This window comes from Notothenia rossii (genome assembly GCF_949606895.1).
Source record: "Notothenia rossii genome assembly, chromosome: 7".
Lineage (NCBI taxonomy): Eukaryota > Metazoa > Chordata > Actinopteri > Perciformes > Nototheniidae > Notothenia > Notothenia rossii.
The window spans coordinates 69,203,262-69,228,608 of NC_136905.1; the positions used below are offsets into that span (position 1 = coordinate 69,203,262).

Sequence of the window (25,347 nt, forward strand, 5' to 3'; positions counted from 1 at the left end):
CATGCCTCTCACACCCTCTATTCTCTTCCCAAACACTAACCAACACACCCGGCCCTCCGCCTCCCTCCACTCCAAGCTTCCATCCAGCCAGGGAGAGGAGAGGAGAGAAGATAGGCCCAGTTGCTAAAGCTGTCTTTTCAGCCCCTGCTCCCGCTCGGTCTATCTGAGATACACAGCAAGCGGAGGTGTCGCTTTTCCGCTGGCATTTCGGACAGTATCTACTTATAGACGGGAGAAAAAGAGAAAAGAAAAACAGAAGGGGTATTATCAGGGAGGGATGAGAGCAGCAAAGGCATTTTGTCTTTTTATTCCCCTCCTAAGCCCTGGGCTTTGCTCCCAATCCGATTGGTCGATACGGCCAGGGATGTAAATGAAATGCAAAGAGGAATAAGGCTGGCTTCCCATCTCCAGTGTGTGCCCCCCTAAGTCCTCCTCCCCTCTTTCTCTGTCTCACTGTTTATGGTGTTGTGTTCCTGTTTCCCCATTCACAGACTTGCTGCTCTCCCTGTTTCCGTCTCACCCTCCTTACTCTGCTTCCCCCCCCCCCCGCTCCTTTCTCGCTGCATCCCTCCCCTCTCCCTGGCTGGGCTCACAGCTCTTATCTCCTCAGCCGCCCCACATTCCAGCGTTGCCGTGGCTCCCTGCCTGCATCCCTGGTCACGGCGATTCCACGGGTTCCCACAATCCTCGGCAGCTTGCTGATTTAGGGTGGGCAACTGACTCTCAGAGACAGGGGAGAGGGGAGGAACAGAGGGGTTAGGGAAAGACAGGGTGAGAGGGGATGAGAGGGTGGAAGACAAGAGAGGGATGAGGGAGGAGAGGATGGGAAGAAAGTAAAGTAAAAATAATAGTATGAATGTAATAAAAAATGTTTGAGGATATATTATCAACATTAAAAGTTCTAATGTGGGAAAAATGCTCCAAAATGTTTAAAAATCGGAATCTTTATTAAAATACTTGAATATTTAGAAAGCAGAGGGACAATTTTCCCTTTTTCTGGGTAACCAAACCATCTGTGCTACAGCAGGTCGAATCCCATCATCCGACCAGCTGACAGCGGCTAACCAGGCCTGTTCAGACATTCTGAGAAAACCACACATGCTTTACTGTCCTTCGCTTTCTAGTGGTGTCTCAAAGAGCAGGCTCATCCAGCAGTGTTTATTAGCCTTATAGAAAAGGTTTGACTGCTGTGAAACAATGTTCATTAACCTTGGCAACAGCATTTAGGGAAACAGTGTGTAGCTGAGTTTCTGGTCGTCTTGCTGTTGAACGCTACGATGTCTCTCAAGCAACCCTCACAGGGCTAATGTTCTGGTACACTGTGGGGCTGACGGTCATGCGTGTTTTTGTGTGTCCCTGGAGTTTGCATGACTTTGTGCCTGCAGGATGATCAAAGTACTTTCCTTTTGAATGTGCCGATCTGTTTATTGACCCGGCAGGGGAAAGGCTTGGGTGGAGATTTAAGCATGTTCACACACACGACGACATGCAAACAAGCATGCACACAGAAACGCACCTCTAAAAGGGTCCCTGGCATCGTGACATTTTACATTTCATTTAAATCCATGAGGGATTACATCCCTCCTGTTAGGAAGGAAGAGAGGGGAAAAAGCACTCATCGAATCCATTAGTTTTGAACATTTAAAAGACCATCTAAGATAGACTGATGGGCGGATAGAGGGTTGGGTGGGTGGGTAGTGCCAGTCATGCGAAGTGGGGACTGTGTGGCACAGCACAAGTCTGTCCTAGATTAAAAAGCCACTCTAATCCCCCATTTCTGCCCCCAAATTGGTTTTCCCTCAATCTCAGCCTTACCATCCTAATGTGAGAAAAAGAGAAGTAGAGCTGAGGCAATATAATCAGCACGTTAAAAAGCTGTGAGAGATGTAACGATGAAGCAATCGAACGGGTGATTTTAAGGGGAGCACGCACAGTTTGATTTGGGTCAGTTAAGGCTCCTTGAAAGCAGGCTCAAATGCAAACGTTCTTTAAATGAAGCATTGCCGAGTTGTAGTTCTCCGTCCATTGTGCTGCTTGATAACTACGTCCCATAGTCCTGCGTAAGCAACTTCTGACTCGCAACTCCAATAGGGCCCAGTCTTTTAAGCCAACATTTTATCCTTCCACAGCACCATCTTCAAACCAGGAGAAGAGCACAATGGCTCAGACTCCGTCCCCAGTACCTTGCACTTCGGCTGGGCTCGCGGCACACTCATTGTTCCAGCTCCGTGTAGGTCTCTGGATCTCGTTATGGAGTTTGCCCGCGGCTCTGGCGAAGCTCGTCTCTTTCTTCAACTAAACTAGTAATGGCCGAGCGTATGGCTGAGGTCTGGGGATCTGTGGGTTCCTTCTCTAAGTAGAGACTAAAGTGCTGGGCACCTAAGGTCAGCAGGCTGTCTGGACTGTATCCCTGGTGACCTGAGCGGAGCAGTCTCTCGCAGGCCAGTGCCAAGTTCTTGTCCCAGTTTGGAGGGTAGTCTGAGTGGGCCTCCACAATCGCCTTATACAGCTGCACAGCAAAACACACATACATATACACACAGAGACACACACAGAAGCAGATGTTAAAAAGCTTTTTCTTGTGCAGCACTTAAATCTGCCCCATTATGGTAAATGAGAGAATTGTTGCATGTTTGTTGAGGTCAGACTCACAGTGTAAGACAGCTCATAGAGGCGAGCTTTCCCCTCTCCCTGCATCCCTTCTGCCAGGTCAAACAGAAAGAAAGCCGTCTTCATCCTGAAACAAAGCACGCAGGCTCAGGGCTAAGTGCTGGATGGATGAGCCATGCAGATCCACACTCACAGACACACCACTCCAATGGAGTGATTTATGTAGATGCTGCCACCAAATAGAATGTACATGTAAATGCTCTACCACACAAGACTGGTTTATGGAGATGTCCTAGAGAGCTAGTATGCATCGTGACGCAGCTTTTTTCTCAGAACACTAAAGTATACAACCTATCCAAGGAGAAAAACCAACGTATTTAAAAAAGAAACTGCACTGTACCTGGCTTGCCACATCTCTTCATTAGCGACATGCTCCCAGGACGCAGGATGGAAACTGTTTACAGATAAAACAAATTCAAAAAATCTTTATGTAAACAGCTTGAGGCGTTGGCTTGTGCACAGTTCCACTAACTTTAAATGATTATGTATGTGAATATATTGTTCCCCTCGACTGTGCAGGTTTTGATACACTAAACATCAATGTTTGCTGCATAAACATTAAATGACTGCACAACAATACCAGCTAGCACATTAGACATGGAGTAAAACCACATCTCCCTTTCTTCACTTTGTTGACTGTAAACACTTGACCTCTTCTTCAAAAGAATATTTTAGCAGGGTTTCCAAACTAATATTTGGCTTGCGGGCATCGGTGGACACGCTTGTCGAGAGGGTGCGGGAAATAATGTCACAGTATTCAGTCGTGGATATCTGAGTGAATGAAGGGCTGCTGGCTACAGCAACAGAATATGGAGCTTTGACTAATTCCACTTTTGACACAGTTATTGACAAAGTGCAATAAGAAACTCATTATTTTTCATCTTCAGCCTCATTTCAGATTGCTGAAGGCCTAATGTCTTTCTCTGGTTGAATACACAAAAGGCTGGATCACAGCATGGAGAACAGAGGACAACCTCACTGAGGGAAGCTCTGTGGAGTCTAAGGAAGAGTGAGTGAGAAGACCACAGAGAGACGGGAGATGACGAGATGTTGGAAATGAAATAACGTGGTGAGGACTCACTCGTTGTTTGGAACAATACGCAATTTAAGTACAACATCCTGCTATTTTAACCTCTTAAAACCAGCTGAATTCAGCCTTTGAGAACTCAGTGTGGAGCTAAACCAGGTTCAAACCCCGGGACTTTATTTTAAATTCTAGTCCCAAAGGATAACAAAATATGCCCAACTGAACTTTAGAACAATATGTATAAGATTTTCAATTTCCATTTGGTGCTGCAATAAAGAAAAAAAAAGCAATGCATTTTTGTGTTATTAGAGTTCAAAGATCTGACAAGTTGATTTAATCTATATTATTTTCAAACAGTGTGGAATAGGTCAAATAAAGCTACTTAAGAGGAGGGAAAGGGAAAAGGGTATGTTTAGGGGTTAAACACATACCTGTGAGCAGACCTTAATGAGTCTGTGTATGAGTGTATGTACCTGTTGTGTGGTTCACTCCAGTTGTAGATGTTGCGCGTGCTGTTGGCCCACTTTTCAGGGTGGAAGTGCCTCTGAACCGGCACCAGGTAGTCACACACACCCAGGGGCCAACGAGAGAAGCTATGCTCCCAGCTGTGGTCTCCATCAGGCAGCCCAATGCAGGCAACCACATGCCTACTGCAGAAAAACAAACAGGAAGAGACCTCAGAAACATCCTCAACTATCATCCATACAAACACCCCCCTTTAACCAGGTAACTAATGAAGATGAGACACAGAGACATCATATAGACCTTTGTTCACTATCTAGCTCCCCTCCAGTCCTGCAACAAAATGGTCAGGCCCGCAGGGTTAATCCCACAGGTCAGTGTTGCCCCACTGAGAGACGCATGTTGGCCTGGCAAACACTGCCCCCTGGTGGGCTTGGTATTAACAGGTCTCCAGCCGGTTCCTGGTTCTCAATTCCTCTTGGAGTGATGGGAGCAGGAAGCAGTGATGAGTCCGCCAGAGACAGTTTAACCAAATCAAAAAGATTAGACGACTTCTGTAGTTCATCAAACTCCTTTTATGGCCTGAACAGCTGTACGGGCTTATCTCCTCTCTGCACTCACAGCTGAGTGGACCATGATCTCTGCCTCATTTGATCACACACTTGTTCATTTGGACCATTGTTGCCATCCCAATTCACTCTCTCTTAATTTTACACTCTTCTATTCAACCGTTCAGACCACCCTTTCATTCTCTCCAGGCGCTCTCACTGCGTCTCGGTGACTCACTGTATGTTGTAGGACAGAAACTCTTCTAGACTGAAGGTGTCTTTCCCCACAGGGTGGAGCGGGTCCCACCAGCGACCAGGAAAGTTCACCCCAGGGTGGTGCTGCGCCAGCTTGGCCACATACCAAGCGTACGTCATCATCTGAAAAGAAGATAGAGAACCACCAACTCAGTTCAAGTCTTTGAATCCATGTGATGTGATCAATTTACTAATGAAAGGCTTTAAACACAATCTTAGTGGCTTTTATTTGTGGTTCTGGGGTTTTTCTTTTTTCCCAGAAGAGACTAAATCTCAAATAACTTATTTTTACATAACGTCCATATTCAATCGATCCATCCAGAAAATTATGATTTTAAAGAGATATTAATTGTATCCGACAAATATCAGTGTCAAAAATATCTTCCTTGCTTTATTTTTTAGAATAAAGACATCATCCTTTTCTCAATTGAATCCTTCTTAATTGACAACCAAAAGAAACTAAAGCAATGTTTCCATTAATTAAAAGAAATGCAGGAACTTTCCTTTTCAAAACAATACACGCAATGAAACTATGTTTTATTATATATTGCTATTTTAACACATACATGTGTAATTCTTCTTGAACTTAACTGTGTTTAAAGGGAACTTTTAAAATTCATTGGATTTTGGTTTTAAAATAAAGCTGTTCTTGATGATACTAAATTCTTACTTGACGTATATAACATTAAAACTTAAATGAGAACTGCTCAGCAAAGACAAAACAGTGGAGAAATGAAAGCTCTGACCTCCTGGTCGACCAGACGTGCGTCGGGCCGCACGCCTTGGCAGTAGTGTAAGTAGCGCAGGGAGTTTCCGGGCAGATCCCCTCTGGTCAGGATGATTGCGTTGTTTGGGACGGAGGCCAGAAGCTCCCTGCCGAACCTCTCCACCACGCTGTTTCTGCTCTGATCGCACTCCCTGAGGATTATCAGCACATACACAATCACACTGTAAAGTATAATCAAAACACAAGTTGTGTTTACTGGAACTTAAAAAGAGGCTTGAGTACATCTTTACCCCAGCTTAGAATTGTGAGGGATCTGTACAAATGTGCGTACGTGAGTGTTTGTAGGTTAGCTTTCAAGGTGCTCTGAGGGGAAGTTGTCAGTGCCCCCGCCCCTTCCCCTCTGCAGAGCGCTCCGGCTGCCTATCTAATCGTGGGGAGACAGGTAGGATGGGTCTGACAGCACAGGCCATGCTCCCCTCTTGATCAAAGCCGCTCAGTGATGGCTGTCTGGCACTCCCAGCACTACGCTGGTGTAATCTGCCTCCTCGGACAGCTAACATCTCAGACTGAGCTCTGTGAGTGGAATCTATGTGCTAACCGTGCCTCTCTTTAGCCCCTACCATGGGGTGAGCAGGGAAAAACCTGACATGTGGAGTTCAGACCTGCGGTATGAAGCGCAGAGGAGAAACAAATCAGGTTGACTCAGGGGAAACTTATGCATGGGGATTTTAGAAGGAGTTTTTATTCCACTTTAACTTTATAGCAGAAGTATTTATTTTAGGAAACATTTGGCTCTAGTGAAGTTACTACAATAGGGATGCTGTAAAGTAAAACCTATTATACTTATAAATTCAAACTCCAAAACAAGAGCAGTTTGAAAAACTAATAGAGGTTGAAATCAAAAACAGCCTATAGAAGTTCATAACAATGCAGCTACAATGTGTGACCATTTTGAGTGTAATGTAGAAATAGATTTTTATAATTGTCTTTGTAAGTGTATGAATGCTCTGCTTTTAATTGAACTTGTGTTTCTAATCTCTACACTCTAACAATGTTCTGATGTTAATGGACTACAAATGTATGTTTTTTCACACCCAAACAGGAATTTGTTACACTAACAATACTCACTTGTGATTGGTGTGCACCATATGTGCCAGCAGAGCCATGGTGAAGACCCAGCCTGTGGTCTTCCACAACCCCCCCCGGCCCAGCCTCCTCTCCAGCTCGGTGTGTGTCCGGCTCAAGCCGAGGCCTGCCAGCACACACACTGCAGCATCGCTCTGAAGCCAGAAACGCTCAACCTGCAAGCAGAGAGCGAACATAAGAAAACTGTTTCCTGTAGTCTTCTTTAGTTTGTAGTCTAGTCCAGGGTTTACTACTGGATCGGGATCAGCATCAATATATTCTGCTATTACTGTGCTCCTATTTGAAGATCTAGTACTGCCTGCTATTTAGACATTTCTCAAAAATGAATTGGAATTGCAACTCAAATGCATTAGAGTGCTTTTCAACCACTGTATGTAAATGAGAAAACTGTGGAATCAGACAGAGGATGTCAAACTGAGTTAAAGTCTCATAGCTCACCACCCCAAGCAGGAGGGGTCTGCTGATGTCCAGGTTTGCTCTCCAGGCAAAAAACAGTGAGTAGACAACCATCATGGCAGTGAACAGCCAGGCAACAGAGCGACACGTCCTGGGAGAAGGAAGGCCAGTTATTCAGTTTAGAAAATATTGTTCATATATTCATTTTAATTTCATTAATATTGGGCAATATTCTCATGGACTGGCATTTACAAATATCTAGTCGAATGTAAAAAATATATAATTGAGTAACGGCCCGTCCACACAGCGGCGTGCGTTGAAGCTTAACACTTCTGCCCATTCACTTTGAATGGGGTGACGTCACGCATCGCCGAACTGCATTGTGGGAGCAAAGCGTAGCTTTTCTCGCGGTGCTCGCTGCAAAAGTTGAGCAATGTTCAACTTTTGAAGCTTCGACGGAAGCGCCAGCCAATCGAATCATATGCCAGTACAAGCTCTAGCCAATCAAACCACTGCTTGTGTGTCCGGGGCTGGAGATTCAGGTGATTGGTTGTTGGTCTAGCTTCAGACATGTCCGCTGGCAAGCGACAATGCACGTCGCTGTGTGGACGGGCCGTAAGTCCATGAAAGCATTAATGTAGGCATGGAGATCACAAGCCCAGGAGCAAATGTATACACCAGCCAGCGTAGAGGTGTATGATTGATTCTCTAATGCAGACTGAGTCATAATGAGCGGCTGCCAACCGCTGAATCACAAACTCATTAGAGTACAGCTGTAAAATGGACTAAAAAGAAAAAACATTGCCATTGTGGCATTAACAAACCATCCTTTGAGCCTGGACGGACACGTTTAAGCTCTACTTTTCTTGCCCAAATGTAACTGATGGCCACAAATAAATATTGTTAATATTCTGTTTTTGTAAAAAGATAAAGTAAATTCAGTTATTTTCTATTAAGACAATGTTCTCGTACAGTTGACTCCATGTAACAACATTGGGTAAATTAGCATTGGCATGGCTTCCATTTGGCATCCTATGAAATGACCTTGCTTTTTTTCATCAGTGTGTGTATACAGCCAAGTTTATCAAAGGGCACCCCAGGAGAGGGGGAAGCGGGGGGGGGGGAGATGCTCTACAGCGCCTCAGGGCTTCACTAGGCTTTATCAGCTCCACCCCACAGACCCCAGAAAAGGCACTGCTGTAATGATGACTGGATCACATACAGAGATATACAAGCAGCGATTTACTTTCACACAAGCTCCCTTGATTTGAATGTGGAGCGTCGCGACAGCTTGACAGTGAGGTGCCTCGGTGTTTTTTTGTGTTCTCCTTTTCTAAGATCAGTATTTTGTCAGTGGTTTTTGTTCCCCGTCTCTTACTCCAGGGGATTAGATGTTTGGTTGAAGCAGCTGTTGAGATGTGTGTGACAGAGTTTGGTGTTCTTTATGCTCATCCTACCTGTCCCATGAGGAGAGGAGAAGGCCTATTCCAGCTAGCGCCAGAACAGGAAGTGAAAGGTCTTTCAGGCAGTGGTCCAACTGGGCCCTGCACACACACAAACCCACAGATCATATATATGATGGACACCAAAGACGAGCTCAATAACTCCCCCTACTACTGAACTCAAGGACACCAATTATTAAACGCTCTCCATCCCCTATCAAAACAAACTCCTTGGACTGTGCGCTCCTCCTTTCAATCGGATTGACAGATACGAATGACTGTGTCATCCCCCCCCCGCTGCCCCATCCTCTCCTCACAGTGCCTGTCAGTCACAGAGCGCTTGCTCAGAGCAGAGAGATAGTTTCCTGCCTCTTCCTTAATACCCATCTCTATTTGACAGCTTATTGAGTCTCTATATCTCCCAATGTACACTATGTGTGAACGTGCTCATGAGCGTGTGTGTGTGTGTGTGTGTGTGTGTGTGTGTGTGTGTGAGAGAGCTTCTCCAGCGGGTTTACGTCTCCAGTGTGACATGCCTGTCATGTTCGCCTCTCTTCCCCATCTTGAAGGTGTGCTTGTCCATCAAGCAGCAGGGGTGATGGGAAGGGGTGGGTGCCTGGCAGAGGGGGGGCTGGTAGTGGGGGGTCTTAAGACTCAAATGCACCCCCCATCCCGTCAGCTGGAGAAAGATACCAGGAGTGGGATGACTGCGATGGTGGTGGTGGTGTTGGCGGGGAGCAGGGGGGGGAATCGGGTGGAGGTGGTGGTGGTGGGGGGGGGGGGGGGGTTTGCTGGAGTGGAAAAATACAATTTCTCCAGCTCTATTGCAGTGTCTGTCATCACAGCTTGTCACGCTTAAACACCAGAGCTGAGTGATCATTTCAAACTGCTGGAGAAACAGAACACAGCGATTTGGCCCTCTAAGCAGGTTCAGTTCTGCTTTGATGGGAGAGAGGGGAATGGGAAGAACAAAAGCTGCTGGGGAGAGGAAGAGGAAGAAGGAGAGATGGGCAGAAGAAATGACTCCCAGAACAGATTGCAGGGTCTTTGATTGAACCTGTGTGAAAACACCAGGACCAGCGCAAAACGTGGTTAGGTCCTCCAATGGTAGAACCAGGTGAGTCCTCACTGAGCCCCATATCAAATCACCAGAGTTTTCTCCATTGTTTCTTTCCTACTTCAGAAGAATTCATTGAGTAAGTAAACACAGAACATGAAGGTTGTGTTGACACTGAATAAACATCCAGTACACTTCATCAGTAATGTTCCTTCCAACTTTCTGAATTCCTCACACCATGAGCCTTGCAGCGAAGACTGTCTGAAAATGTGAGTTGTTAACCCATGTTTAAAGTGAAGTTTCCTCAGTAAACAAAGTTGAAATGTTGAAATTAACATATGTTCAGTAATTAAAATGTTTAAGCATTTAATTAAAAAAAAAACAGACTCACTTAAGCATTGAGGTCAGGCTCACAGAACTCTCTGTCTTTGCCTGCGAACACAAAAAGAATACAATGAAAATAATTACTATACAAGGTCAAAATGTCCCTGCAGCAGAAACGGAAATCGACTGGTGGCGCATGTATAAAAATAACATCTAGAGAAGTGTGTTTTGTTAAATGAGACAAGAATCACATACCAGACTGAAGGTGCCATATTCAGCCCTCAGCAGGTGGGTCAGCAGGCCTGACAGGGTGGTCTGATCCCCCCAGCTCCAGCGGGCGGTGTTGATGTAGGAGGAGACGGGCAGGTAGATGTACGGCAGGAGGCCTGCCAGGAAACACACTCCCAGAGACACAAGGCCACGTAAAGTAAGCTCCTGTTGAAGTAGTTTGAAGAGAGACGTATTACATGTTTTTACAGTTAGGACCACATTAAAAAAAAGTGTCTTCTCAAGAAACTTCAATTTAACTTTTCATTAAGACACATGACGTGATATTGAATTTACAGTAAGGCAAGTGGGATGTCAACAAGATTGTACAGTATGTTTACAATCATCCTTTTCTTGCCTGTCTTGATGTTTCTTTAACACACAATTAGAATAAGGTAAATAATAAATAAATACACATATGTATTTCTTTTATTCTGTAATTGTGCAAATGTCACACAACTTTATTTCCCCCATAGATAAATAAAGTGTTTTAATATTCTGATTTTCTAATTCTGAATTTGTTCTACTTTTATAAACCAGAGGCCAGAACTTACCCCAAGAGAGTGAAGGCGATGAATGACCCAGGGAATGATGAGCAGTACATACAGCACCAGGGTGTGCTGGTTACAGAGTCCCAGGCCACAGCATAGCGCGCCCCAGTGTGCAATCTGACGAGGTCAAATATTTGAGTAAAATCACTGTAAGTTCAACTTAAAAGTTTAATTTAAGAAAGCTTTGAAGGAGTAACCAGAGGAAATTGAAAAATCAAGAGACCAATAAGAGGTACCTTTGCTCTCTGGGTGGCATTTTCTGCACACTGGAGGCTGGCGGTCAAGAAGAAGAGCACACCAACAAAGAAGTTGTTGAGGGTGAAGACCTCTGCCACCATGGACCACTGCCAGCTCAGCCGGGACACAGCGAAGAGCCCCCCAGCGAGCACTGCTCCGGGGCCGGGGCCCGCTAACCTGGCAGGGAGGGAGGGAGGACAGGACTTTATAATCAGACACGTAATATTCAGGTATACAAATGCAAGCTTTACTTATTGTTCTTCGTCACTTTAAAAAAAGTACAGAACTTCAAGTGTTTTATTTGAGCTAAGTTGCACTGCACTGACACAATGAAGGTGATACAGTCGGCAGCTTCACACAAAATTTACATTTACAGTGAAAAGCCACCACTGCGCCCAGATTAATTTAGGGACCCATTATAATCTTCCCTATACCAAAGTTTGGTTCTCGGACAAGACCTTGAAAAACACCCAGTGAATTGGGCCATTCACATATCATGAGAAGTCCCCCCCCCCCCGGTTGATCTGGAGCAGACTGGCACAGAAACCACAGAGGTAGAGATAGCACTTTATCCTCAGCTTCTTAAATATAATGTGCGCACAAAAGTTTTCCCTTCCTCCTCTCCTGTACTGTCTCCATCTCCTTTGCGGTAATTGAAGCAAACTTGGGATAATCTGTCATACGCTAAGACCCACCACTTACTAAAATGAGAGACAGAGGGGGGAGAGGGAGCGGCGACAAATGATGGGGAGAAGGAAAAGAAAAGAAAAATAGTGCAGAGGAGTGTGTGTTAAAGGGGTGAGGCAGTGTGCGGGATAAAGGATGAAATATAGAAAAGGGAAGAAAAAAAGTTCAAGAAGAGAGAGGGGTAAAAGAGAAAGGAGAAAAAAGAAAGCGGCCCAGTCCCCGGCATGCTGGCTCTGAAACATGAGCAGGCTCGACAATTAGGGAAGTCAGGCAGTATGGCCCTTTCCGCCATTGTGTGGAGTGGCTTAGAGTCCTCATCAGCCTATCAGCTAACTGACAGGCAGAGAGCTGCTCTATTCAGCACCGCAGATACAAGCTGCAGGCCAAACGGCTGCCAGGTCCCTTATGACCCCACAATCCCTTGCCGGTGACAGCTTCAAGCTCCATAGCAAATTAGGCGCTCTCACATTACAATCGCAGAAGACAGATTCCATTAACGGTATCTGAAATTGAGTAGAGAGCAGGCCCGTTATCAGACCTGACTCATAAGCACCGCCATTAATCACAAGGCATGATACCATTTATACATTTCCAGCTCTCTGCCTGCCGCTGTGATAGTCAGCCACAAAAGGCCTGATGAGACTTAGGCTAGGGGAACAATAGAGCTTTCTGAGGAAAGCGCGGTAAATCAGGAAAAAAAGGAGAGGGAGAGCGAGAGTAGAAAAAAAAAGACTCATGCTTGCTGACTACTTCCCCTTTTTCCTTGGGTTTTCTCTCTCCTTCTCTCCACTATTTTCCCTCTGTGTTCAGTGTAAGGCGAGCCCGGTGAATGAGGATGTATATGTGTGTGTGTGCACTTAAAGGAGGGGGGGGGGGGCGGGACTGTATTGATGGGGCGTCTAGGAGTGGGTCTTAATAAGAGATAGCAGCGTCTTTCTCGCTGCACCGCTCCAGGAATTAGTTGTAACTTGAAGGAAGGATGAAAAAGGGTGGGGTGGAGGGGGGCAGATGGGGACTTTTGTTGAGGTGCAGAGACCCCCCGCACCCATACTTTTACCACCCTGCATGACAATTAACCCATAGCTCGTACACCTAGCAGGGGGGCAGATTTTGGGGCAGCACTGGGCGCAGAACAGTGGTGGGGGTCCACGGACGAGTCTGTCCCAGCCTTTGAAGCCACCTCGGATAGTCAGGCAGCGCTCGTGACGCGCTCGTGTGACACACACACACACACACACACACACACACACACACACACACACACACACACACACACACACACACACACACACACACACACACACACACACACACACACACACACACACACACACACACACACACACACACACACACACACACACACACACACACACACACACACACACACACACACACACACACACACACACACACACACACACACACACACACACACACACACACACACACACACACACACACACACACACACCTTTAGTCTCCCCAAGTGCCTGACAAATCTCTCTGTTAGAGCTTGTCAGTCCGTAAGAGCCCAGTGATGTGTGTACAGTGCGGGCTGTAAATGACCTGTCTGTCTGCGCGGGACCACCTGGGTCCCAGTCAGCCTCCCAGCCTCTCCACAGCTCATTCTGCGGGCTGGCTGCTCCCAGGGCGAGCAGATAAAGCCGGACACATTCTGACACCAGTGTGGCCGTGTTCCCCGTTATCACCACTCAATGCGGTGCAGGATGCCGCTGTGCTGAAATGTTGTGGCTCAGTGACAATGGCCTGGTTGAGACGTGTCAGGAGAATCACACGGCTGACAGCGAGACTATTCTACCCTGAACTGATCCCCCCTGCCAAAATGTCTGTGTCATCACTTGGGTAATTAACTGAATGACAAACAGCATGTGCCTGGAATGAAGCAAAAGCTAAATGCAAGTGGTTAGAAAAGGAAATCACCAATAATTCAACTTTATCGGGATAGAAATGGAGATTTTGAGTCATCAGCATGTGCTGTATATACCATTATTTTGTGAATTTGAACCGAACGTACATGCTTTGTATCACTTGCTTTTGTGGAAAAAAAACTGAGAAAAACTATTGAGATATTTACAAAAAAAAACCATGTCTTATCCAGGAAAATATACATAAGGGATGTAGATAAAATACTTGTTGGTTGAATTTATAAAGATTTGATATCTGTTCTAAACTCAGGTTCAGACAGTAGGATCAAAAGGTAAATAAATAGCAAATGGATGAAAATGACAACAGGCTCTGGTAAGCAATGCCCCCTTCAAGGACACAACAAAAGCTCAGTAAAATCACTTTGAAGTGTCAGAATGGGACCTGCTTCATTTACCCCCTCAGTTCTACAGTATGGGTCAGAGACGTGCCAGCACCAGTGCTAAATAACAGCACACAAAAACCCTTTACCAGCACTCTGCGCTGAATGAGGCTTCACAATGGAGCTGGCCGAGGGAGCCACTGTCACACACCACCCGAGGGAACGGACAATACCACAGCTGTGCCATCGCGGATCAGAGCGGCACTGTTCTCTAACCGTGTGGTGGTTTGGGGAAGCGGTGCTGGAAAAGAATCACACATTCCTGAAGAGGGATAGAGACCCGAGAGAGGAGGTGGTCTGCTCGGGCTGAGATGGAGGCTTCCAGCTGGCCCTCGATGACACCCCAGGGCTCTCCTCTGGCCAGGACGCCAGGCAGGGTACTTAGCAGCTGTTATAGGACAGTAAGTGTCTCATACACTGCTTTGAAATGTAGAAGCCAAGCGAGAATTGATATACAAATATAGGAATTTGAATGATGTGTACGGTGTATGTGTCAGGAAAACAAATACTGGAATAGTGGAAGTATCTCATTAGAGTATGGTCATGTTTTATCTAAAAATACATGTTCACCGAACACCAACTTGCACTCCTAGTTCCTTTTAGACAGAGCACCATTCAGTCTGTAAAAGCAGATATACAATGTCTTTTGTTTGAAAATAATTACCTTGATAACTTTCTCCTCTAAAAAGGCTGTGTATCTAAATCCGGGGATGGACGGTCAGACATCTACATTTATAAGGTAGGGAAAAGTTGAATGAAAGAGGATTTTGACTTTTGGCCTTTTTTTTTTGCAATTCTTCTCTTCTTAGTGCCCTTATTTAATTGAAGTGTAACACAAATGCATCAGTGGCCTCTTCAATTAATATGAAGCAAAATATTATTAAAGACTAAAAACCTATGTTTATGGTTGAATTCTGCATTAAGAGCATCGCAGTGTGAGATCAAATCTACTTTTATATCAATTTGTAAATTCTTGCTTATATCAACACAGGCTTTTTTAATATATAATTGATATCATTACATGTTTAACTTGCTAGGATGTTGTATCTGAACACCCAATAACCAAGGAATGCCTTTACTACTTTCTTTAAGTCTCCTTTTTGAAAATGATTTATCCAAAATAACCAATAATCATCGCCAAGTTGTCACATTATTAATACTAAGTTAAAAATACTATATATTATGTAATTCTTTCAGTATTGTCTGGTTCTAATCCTTTTTATAATCAACTTTCAAAACAGTATATTGGAATCAGGGAAGCCACAGCTTAATTTTCCATCACCAAGCCAGGCACTTCCGTGTCTCCTCTGCCTTATCCGGTGTGCGAAAAGGAAGCAGCCTGCTCGAACAGAGAGGAGGGTAAATGAGGGTCCCGGCGCTGCCGCTCACACACACACACCCCCCCTCCGGGAGAGAGCTCCAGTGCTCCAAGTGCGAGTAAAATTAATCACCACAATTCTGCTCAAACAATGCAGCCACTGACATGACAATTTCTTCCAGAATGCCATCTTAATCTCCACCCAGCACAAAAATTACAGGAAGAGGGAAAAAACTATTTACAAAAATCCTGTGTTTATGCAATTCACTAAATGCCATTTTCATAGCTGCTTTTTCCCCACAAAGTCATTAGGCACACACCAGTGATATATAAATGTAGCTGCATAGATTCCATTAGCTAATTCTGGGTGAATTGTAATTGCCGAGTCTGATCTGTCTCCGTGCATGGTGCCTTATTAAGACTGCCTGTGGTGGCTGAGGAATGTAATATTGACGTCCGAGGCAGACACAATCTCGGGCCCACGGGCGAAAGGAATATTAAACTGGTACTGTATTCTGCTGTCTATCTACCCTCCCTCCTCCTCCTTCTCTCCATCCCCATCCCATAGCCAGTAATGAGGAAATAACATCTTCATTAGACATCTGTTTAACTGTATTAAGGATGAGTCCTGGGGGAACCATTGGTCATGCTGAGGATGGGGGGGGGGGGGGGGGGTGGGAGTAAGGGAGGTCTATCGGACTACAATATGACGGATGAGATACTGCAGGAATGGAACAAAAGGTCCAGAGATTGGAGCCTTCTAAAAAGACAAACTTAAAATGGTCTTCTGCACTTTCAGGAGAAAATAGTAATGGCTGTATTCTCGATCGACACTTGGGAAGATTTTATCTGGGCAGATGTGAGAGGGAGGGGCAGCTGTCCCACCCGCAGGGAGAGGTGACAACAGTATCCAACAACACAACTCAATTTCAGCTGTTTTCTAGTAATCAATATTAACCTCAAAACAAGATGGCTACAAAACAACCATCTCCTCACATATCTCTCCTGACATGAACCCAACAAGAAACATGCCATTTCAGCCCAGTGGAAAAACAACCCACCTGAGCAAGGAGGAAAGGCGCCATGAGGACCATATGGTGGAGGTCCTTATAAGGAGCTGGGGACGCAGGGGATGGCACCACGCCCACCCTCAGGTCCACTGAGGTGTCAGCTGTGCCACAAGGGCCAGCTCTTGGCGGGGAAGCCTCTCGCAGGTGTGCATTTTGTTTTGATGGCCGCCAGGGAAAGGGGAGGCCGGGCAAGTTTGGTGCGTTTCAGCCGTGCTGTTATGTAATCTTGTGATCAAACAGAAAGTGCTGATGACGGAGCGTTGGAGGTTGTTTTTGTGCTCTGATGACTGTCAGTGCGCTAACGTGTCTGCTCCTGGTCTCTCAGGATAAGCCCCGAAAATGGAGAGAGATTCCTCCCAGGTAGCAGAGATTCAGAGCAGCTTTAGCAGATAAACTGTGAAACGAGAGAGCACAGAATACCGAGCTGTCTGGATTATCCTGCTATGAAGGGTGCATTCCTCCAGAGACTCATGGCTGAGGCCTTCAGCATACCGCAAAACGTTTCTTTCTGTGAACCTCGGAGTGCAATCGATAGTAATTATCATTACATCCACCATCCTCAAAGGCTTGTCAGGCCGTGGTGTGAAAACATAACAAGACATGCAATTTGGCCATCAAACCATATGATCAAGCCAAGAGAACTGTAATTGACAAATCAAAGGGAGGCTAAGTGCTACATTTTAACTTATGCAAGAGAGAGAAGTGGCTTCCAAGCCCATCATCTTACATTCCCCCACATTAAACACGGCAATCTGGCCGACTAATTTAAATTGATACATCAAAGGCCTGCCATGTTGGGTATACTCCAGATGAATTTCAAGGTCTTACAATTTACTATTTGAGAGAAACTGCCTTCAAGTACCCGTATTAACTTCCAATACATTTTGCCATATGAAAATAATCACACAAAGCAATGATTTGTTTTGGAGAGGAAGTCTATTTCTCAGCCAATAAAAGCCTAAAAATAAGAAGTAGTGAAAAGTTTAGGAGGGCCTAAAAAGGGACAAAAACTAGACAAATCTGAGAACTTTATTATGTTGGCGAAAAGACTGGCATCATGGTCACTGCAAGGACAGAGCAGGTGCGACCGAACCGGTGTTAACTGGTCAGTTTTGGCATTTCATCTGAGGGAAAGGACTGGTCATAGAGTCGCTGCATGGCTGTGGTTTGACATCTTTGCCAGATGTCTTGGTTTGGTCAAAGCAGGGCCCTTACAGAAACCCCTCACCAGGCAGAGTCTGCCAGCTGATCCAAAGCCACAAGCTCATCCCAAACTAGGCCCTAAACAGATAATGACTAAAACCTTTTATGCTTATTTTTCAAATTGAAAGCGTAGATTATACGTTCATACTTAAGGGCTTATATGGTGTGACTGTGTGCTCTGGCTGAAGTCCTCACTACCCATCATCCCATGTTGTGGAATGGGTGGGGTTGGGGGTCCTCATAATGACTTTTAACTTGACCATAATCCAAAATTGGATCTAAATCCTCAGAGATTACAAAAAGGGCTTCAGTTAACATACACACTGCTAGCCAAATATCACCCAGACTGCATGGATATGTTCTGGCTTTAAAATGGCTGTTAATGTCTGGCCAACAGTCCAATTGACTGGTAAGTCATCACATATATTAAGACAGTGGGGCAGTATGGATTACAAATAAAAAAAAAACAATGATGCAAGGTGTTCCTCCCCTTTCTTGTTCTCATCTCTTTGTTTGTTTTCTGTCCTGTCCTGGGGAGAGTCTTTGAAGCTGGCAAGTTTTGGATTTGGGTAAATCACCTCTGAAAAGGAGTAAAGCGAGGCAGGGTGTTAGGCTGATGCAGTCTGGGCTGAGGGCCAGTCCCCTAGAGAGCACTTCCTCCCACCCCCTGCCCTTCTGCAGCAGGGCTGACCCTGCACCATGACCCACGCTGGACCACCTGCCACCTAGCACACACTGCCCAAACACACAGGAAGTAGGCCCAGTGCTGAGCACACACCTCCATTTTCACCTGAATTTCCACCACCAACACTATGTACTCACGGGCTGCAAAGGCGTGCAGCAGGACGAAATTACATCATATTCAACAATTCCTATTCTGGAAGAGTAAATTAGGAATATGTGACATGCTTGGAAATGACCCAGTATGCATAAAAAGTGACATAAAGGAAAAATGTTGACACTAAGCTGCCCCCAACAATGCAATGTGGGAAATGACTTAGATCAGCAAAAGGATGATGTAAGGTAGTGCAGCCAACCACGGGAGATAAACACACACACAAAGAGGGAAGTGGTAAAATACTTCTTACATGATAGGGTCAGCAGCAGACGAAACTGCAGGGTGGTAGATGCAATGCAGGGAGCGTAAACTGTGATCAAGACTGAGCGAGGGGAGAGGGAGGAGCAGAGTGTTCCTCTCGGACCCAGGAGGCAAGAAGGGGGAGATAAGAAATCGTGCCATGTCAGGATTGGGAGCATGCTGGGCAGTGGGGGGGCAGGAGAACTGGGTTGTCAGTGTGGGGGCTGGAGGGTGTGATAATTGTGATATACATACACACACGCACGCTCACAACGGGTGGCTGATGGGTAAACAGGCAGGGCACGGTGGTGGGAGGGGGGAGTGCGGCGGGCTCTGCTCCTGAATACTGAACAGAGGATCAGAGACGACACTGCCAGTCTGTCAGGACCCAAAAATACTGCTCAGTTCCAGACAGCATCGAAATGCAAAACGTCAGTAAGGGACTGTCAGATGGCCGCTTGAACTCCAAACATGTGTTTTTGTCATTGTTTCTTCCCCTTGGGTGTTTGACTTTTGCAATACAGATTGATGCATATGCAGTGTTTGTCACTAGATAGCTGATGTCACATTCTTTTACTTAACGGGAAAGATTGTCGGAAATCCAAGTTTTAGACAAACACACAAGTACGATTTTGAGAAATTCCATCTTCTACTACTTTTAGTGCAAGCTACACCAGCTAAAACGGCCTATCTGGATATTATTTTGAAGCCCATTCCTTGAAATAAAAGCACAGTAATCACAGAATACAGAGACAACAAAGAAATGACTTCTATATTTCATGAGCCTACCTGCAGACAGTAATGCAGAGGGCCCCACAGGCTGCGGCCCCCAGCAGGCCGCTCATCAGGTTCACACTGTGGGCGGGAGAGAGGGAGGGCAGGAGACACATGGCCAGGCGAGCTAGTAGGGTAAAGACAGGGTATCCTGGAGGGTGGGCCACCTAAGAACCAAATGACAAAGTATGAAATCAAAACCTCAAGACCATTAAGAGACAAAGTCACAGATTAAAGAGAACAACAAGGTAATGCTTCATTTAAGATGGGCTTGTGAGGATGGCAGGCTAGAATGCTTAAGAGGTGCAGATTTGTTATTTAAGATGTGATGTCAGTAGGAAGGCGGAAAACAGAGTCAAAATCAACTTTATTGTCTATTTCTCTGTGTGTGATACGAACAGAGATCGAAACGCAGTATACCTATATGTATATATTCAAACATACACACCTGAACACCCACTTGTATATACAGACATAAATACTCATACATATATTTAGACACATATATACATATACGCACACATTAAGATATCAATAAGGCATAACATTACATACAGTCTACACCCACATATTTCAGACAGGACACGGGTGTATGTCTATTCTAGTAGACCAAACATACAAATGATGAAATAAGCAAGGAAACTAAAGTCATAGTCAGAATATACAAGGTCATCAGGAAGAGTGTAGCAGTAAAGATTTGTTATTTGCATGATCCCCCTCTGACTGACTGGGAAGTCGAGTTGCTCTTCCGCCCTCTGCCAGTAGTCGAGTGCTGTAGAGGAACTGTGATGGAAAAGCAAGACACTTCCTGCTTGACCGAAAACTGACTCTGCAGTGATACCAGAGCCATCCTCTCCCTCTCTTCCTCCCTCTCTTCCTCCCTTTTCTCACTTCTTTTCCGATGGCCTCTACCCAAGGACAGTGCTGCTCCCTAGAGCCGGTGGTAGACCACGTGGTGCTCGCCAGCCCCAGCCCCCAAACCACCTCCGAGCCGAAGTCATTCTCGCCTGGGGGATCTTGGCAATCACAGCAATTAGCCGCTTAGTCTCCTCAAACCCAGATAAGGGCTCAGTCATTAAACACAGACTCATTCCCTGGCACTGATAACACGAGGCAGGCAGGCATGGAGAAGGGGGCAGCTCTTCAAAGGAGCACAGAGCTGAAAGGTGAGAGTACGACTATACCTCGTCGGTCACCTCAGATACTTCAGAGACTCCACATCAATCCACAACTATTTCCCTCTGATTCGGGTCGAATTGTTTCCACCCAAATCAGAGGGAGGGGTTGGGAGTAAAGCATGTAGGTCAGGAGAAGTCAAAAGGAAAAAGAGAAGAAGTAATATAGAGAATAAAAGAACGACAAAAAGATGAGCAGACATCCTGGTGGTCTTGGTGTTGGTGTCAGATGGGTGTCAATTAAGGTAAGGGCATGTGGAGGAAGGACTATTGGTCCAACAGGAGTGGAGAGACATACAGCAATAGGACAGCTGAGGGACAAAAGCTGCAGGGAGCATGGGGAAGCAGAACTCTGATGCTCTGGGGATCAGAAGGGGGGGCCGCAGCCTGGGGCCCGGGGACGGCCTCCGAGGCCCTGGGGAGGCCTGAAAGGCAGGCAGGCCACACGGACTGCAGCACTAACAGCAGGATTACTGGCATAGTGACACCGACACAGCCTCCCTAAAAGGATCACAGCGGCGTAATAAACTTTATTAAATAATAAAACTTATTATAACTGTTAACCCGATTTAGTTCATTCTTCGCGGCTTACACACACACACAAAAAAGAGGGGTGGATATAATAAGCCTTATACCGTACATAAGGCAAAGCCTACAAAAGCCATCGCCTTACCATTGACTTTAATTGGATTTGAAAAACGGGTTGCAAATTATAGCATTCTCTACTTGCAACTTAGTAAAATAAGTGCATAGAAAAGAAGGGGGAAAACCTGTGGACTGAAAGTAAATTAATCTGCTTTCTGCCCATGCTTAATTAAACTTCCTTAATGAGTATAAGAGTTAATGAGTGGATTGATTAAACAATACAGCTAATACTTACCCCCAGCTCACAAGCACTGGTGATCAGCTCTCCTGTGGAAGAGAATAAGGGAGGAAATTAATGTAAACCCAATCATTATTATTAAGAGACTAGTCTGCTCCCAAAGTTTTCCCAAATCAAATACTTGCACTGGGGTTTTGCATTAATTTGCCAGGATCAAAACCTACAAATCTTCCCAGTGTGACATTTCCTAAGCGGCACGCTCATTCTCTTCATCTCTCGCTTCTCCCCTGATGCCTCCCTCCCCGTCTCAAGGCACATACACCCGGATACACACACACACACACACACACACACACACACACACACACACACACACACACACACACACACACACACACACACACACACACACACACACACACACACACACACACACACACACACACACACACACACACACACACACACACACACACACACACACACACACCATTAGACTCCCTCTCCAATGCTCTGTCACACAAAGACACACATATGCTGATGTGAGAATAATGCTTCCAGTCCCTTCCTCCCCATGCATCAGGGTCCTTTCCCTTTCCTCTTTCTTCCGCCGCTCTACGTGCTTCTCTCCCGCTCCCACACTCCCAACGCCTCAATGTCTCCTTCAGTCCGTTGGGCACAAACAGAAAGGCAACGTTGGTGACAGACACAGAATGAGGTAAGCTGTAAAAATAAGAAAACCCCTAAAAGCTATTTTAGGAAGCTTGAATGTATCCTGGCACAAACACATTTGTGCCACAGCATTTCAAATTATACTGATTTCTCACCCTATGTTTGCATCTCCCACTCAAGAAAATTGAAATTTGGTTCAGATGAAATGACATTGATAAATGTGTCGGTTCAAGACAGCTCCATCTACTGGTACTGGATGGGTAGTCATTGCCTGATTCCAGTACAGCCATAAAGCTGAGACCTTGTTTCCTTCGTCAGCACTGTGAGGTTAGTCAGTCTACAGCGTTACTAGCAAACAAGCTACATATCTAGGAAACTAATTACATTCGTTTTTTAATAGTATTAAATTAAACATCAAAAACAGCAACAGAGTAGAGGTGGGTATTTTAAATATACATTTATATACAGGACATGTAACCATTATAGAACAGAACGGCTGAGTTTCAGATGGCATTGGCTGCAGCAGGGATTTTACAACCTCGCCGATAAAGTGAATTACTACGCCTACATTTCTGCCACATGAGGAGTCCCATCTCTTATCACGCTAATGGACCATGAAGTCAGAACTCCTCCACCTGCACAGCTTAAACGTTTCCTCAGCTCCATTTCACCTGGCATGAGCCGCCTGCTACCTGCCATCATTTTGCATCACACTTTCCCGTCCCAATTTCACTTATTTCCCCTCAGTAGTGGCACACTTTTACGCCATTACACACAGGAAACACTCAAACTAATACTGAGCCAAAAACATCCATCTCAGTGGCACAGGAATGCAGTTCTGTAGCCCCAATACTAAAAAGGGAAAATATTGACTCAACGGGGTAGCAGCATGGGTGCCAAGAGTCTTTGTGATAGTGGAGCATGGGCACCCACACCAGTCTTCCCATAATCCCCGTCATTTCCACACTCCACATTCCTAGACAACAGCGTACCCGCGGGGCTGTGCTCAAGCCTCTCCAGGGCACATCACACCTAAAGAGATTAGGACACAGAGACGGAGACCTGCAGAATTCGAAAGGGTGTTCAGCTGGCACTATCAGAGCGGGCATCCTGCACGGTCCCTAAACACTGTGGAGAAGGGGCTGGCCATTTTTTCAAAGGCCCCGTTCGCCAGACAGCAACAACACCAGCAGGACTACTCAGCGCTCCAATTGCCTGCTCTCCCCTCGTATCTGGGCGAGCTTTTCACATGCTTTCATTCTGCTAAATGTGCATTCCCCTCCACAGCAGCTTGAATGCCAGAGCAGCGCAAAACTAACAAGCAGAGCCTTCATGCCCTCAAGTCCACATTTACAAGTTTGTAACCTTGCTATCACTTCTAAACACTGTTTGGAATTTTGCAAGGCAGTCCATAAACTACATTACATGAATGTTGGAAAACATGTTGGCCTACAACATAGAAATGTAGTGAGTGAAATACAATTTGGTATCACTGTTAAGGTTGGTTACAAAGAATGCAAATTAAATCGATGCATACCCGCATAATATTAATTTTAACCAACCAACCTGTCAACAATACTTGTGATTAATGGCAGTAAAGTTAGAATCATAAATAAAGAACAGAGAATTGGGCCAAAGTCAGTTAAAAAAACAAGTATTGGCGATATGAGAGGTTGAACTTTTGACAAAGTGAATCATTTTAGAATAACTTGATGAATAACAAATGCTTGCTCAATTCGGTGTGGGTTAGAAGATAAGTGTTATATCATGATCATTTCTTATTATAAACTCATGTAACTCCACAGCTCAAAATACATTATTTTTATCCTGACATCAAAAGTATAATTACAATTTTTCGGTTTTAAAGAAACCTTATCATATATTTTTCCGTAAAAAAAGTTACATGGTATATTTCAGAACCCTTTCAGAGTCATTTATATAATAATAAGTTAACTAAGTTGCATACAGCAATTTTCTGTCTGGCCAATAAAGACAAAGACCGGAACAACAATACAACAATACAACAATTATCCAAAACCATCCCCCATAATACGGAAACATGTGCAAAAGTCGATACAACTTATGTAATTGAAGTCTCACGGAATGGCCTATTTTAGAGTTGTTTAGAGTTAATATTTTTGTATATCAATTTGACACTGCTTATTTTTGTATTGTATAATAATTCTCATGTTAAATGTTTGTATTATTGTTTTACACATTCGAAATAAATCAAATCAAATCAAAAAAATCTAAATAATAAATGCATTTTAGGCTATGTCTTACACGTCTTACGTCAAACATATGCGTATTTCATAACCATTATATTAATGTTTATGTATGATGTTTTAAACTAGTTTTGTTATGTCACGTGCAGCACCACGGACAGCACCCGATCAGCTGTAACAGCTACACCATCAATGGCGCCACACTATTGGCTGCCGGGCAACACAACAAAGCCACGTGACCAGAACGGAGCATTAGCTAGTAGGCTAGCACTAACCTGAGTCTCCACCGGGGACAGTCCTCTGCACACAGGGCACATAGAGAGCTGTGACACAGGCGACCGTAGCTCCTGTCAGTATCCAGCTCGTCCTCTGCTCCGTTGACATTTTCTCTGGATGAATACAGATAGTTTTCAAACAACTGCTAATGTTGAGCTAGCTAACGGTGGCATAAATATATTTCGGCACTTGGGACTGCAAATAGAACTGTAAGCTACCAGCCACCTTAAACCGAAGTTATTATAGAGATGAAGTTAAGTTAATATTACACCAAATAAAGCCCTAACTCGACAGTTTTATTGGAGAGGCTGGACACTGGGCTAAAGCTAAATTGAATTGTTTTTCTTCCCGGGAAGAAGCAACCCACTTCCCGTGAACATGGGGCAATCTCGCGATACTACCCGACGCGCCATTATTTAAAGATACAGCATTCATTAAAGTTGTGATTTTTCATGAACTGGATGCTTTATGTTCGTTGTGGCGGTGGAAGATCGTTGTGTTTTTCCTCGGGTGTGTTGCTTGTAAAAATATGTTTCCTTTATACAATCATGGAAATCCCAATTTCTTTACTTGCTGGTACACTAACTAACTCAGAACACGTGAAGAGC

General features: G+C 44.9%; 1 protein-coding gene across 1 annotated transcript; it reads right to left on the minus strand.

Moving 5' to 3' along the window:
* Positions 1–928: 928 nt before the first annotated feature.
* Positions 929–25,114, minus strand: tmem260 (transmembrane protein 260). Its single transcript, XM_079692267.1, has 16 exons — positions 24,739–25,114; positions 21,624–21,655; positions 19,584–19,735; positions 11,109–11,286; positions 10,876–10,989; positions 10,310–10,489; positions 10,122–10,162; positions 8,689–8,775; positions 7,274–7,382; positions 6,818–6,990; positions 5,709–5,880; positions 4,946–5,085; positions 4,171–4,347; positions 3,011–3,064; positions 2,653–2,737; positions 929–2,509 (listed from the first exon to the last, which is right to left on the minus strand). Exons 1-16 carry the CDS (start codon positions 24,845–24,847, stop codon positions 2,249–2,251), a joined length of 2,064 nt encoding a protein of 687 aa, XP_079548393.1. The 5' UTR covers positions 24,848–25,114; the 3' UTR covers positions 929–2,248.
* Positions 25,115–25,347: the final 233 nt, after the last annotated feature.

Excerpts from the sequence above, each read along its gene's own strand:
- tmem260 (XM_079692267.1), bottom strand. The coding sequence starts at position 24,847 with ATGTCAACGGAGCAGAGGACGAGCTGGATACTGACAGGAGCTACGGTC. Across the intron at positions 11,287-19,583 it reads CTCTGCATTACTGTCTGCAG|GTTAGCGGGCCCCGGCCCCG; the intron begins GTAGGCTCATGA and ends CCTCCCTGCCAG. Across the intron at positions 10,490-10,875 it reads ATCGCCTTCACTCTCTTGGG|GAGCTTACTTTACGTGGCCT; the intron begins GTAAGTTCTGGC and ends CTACTTCAACAG.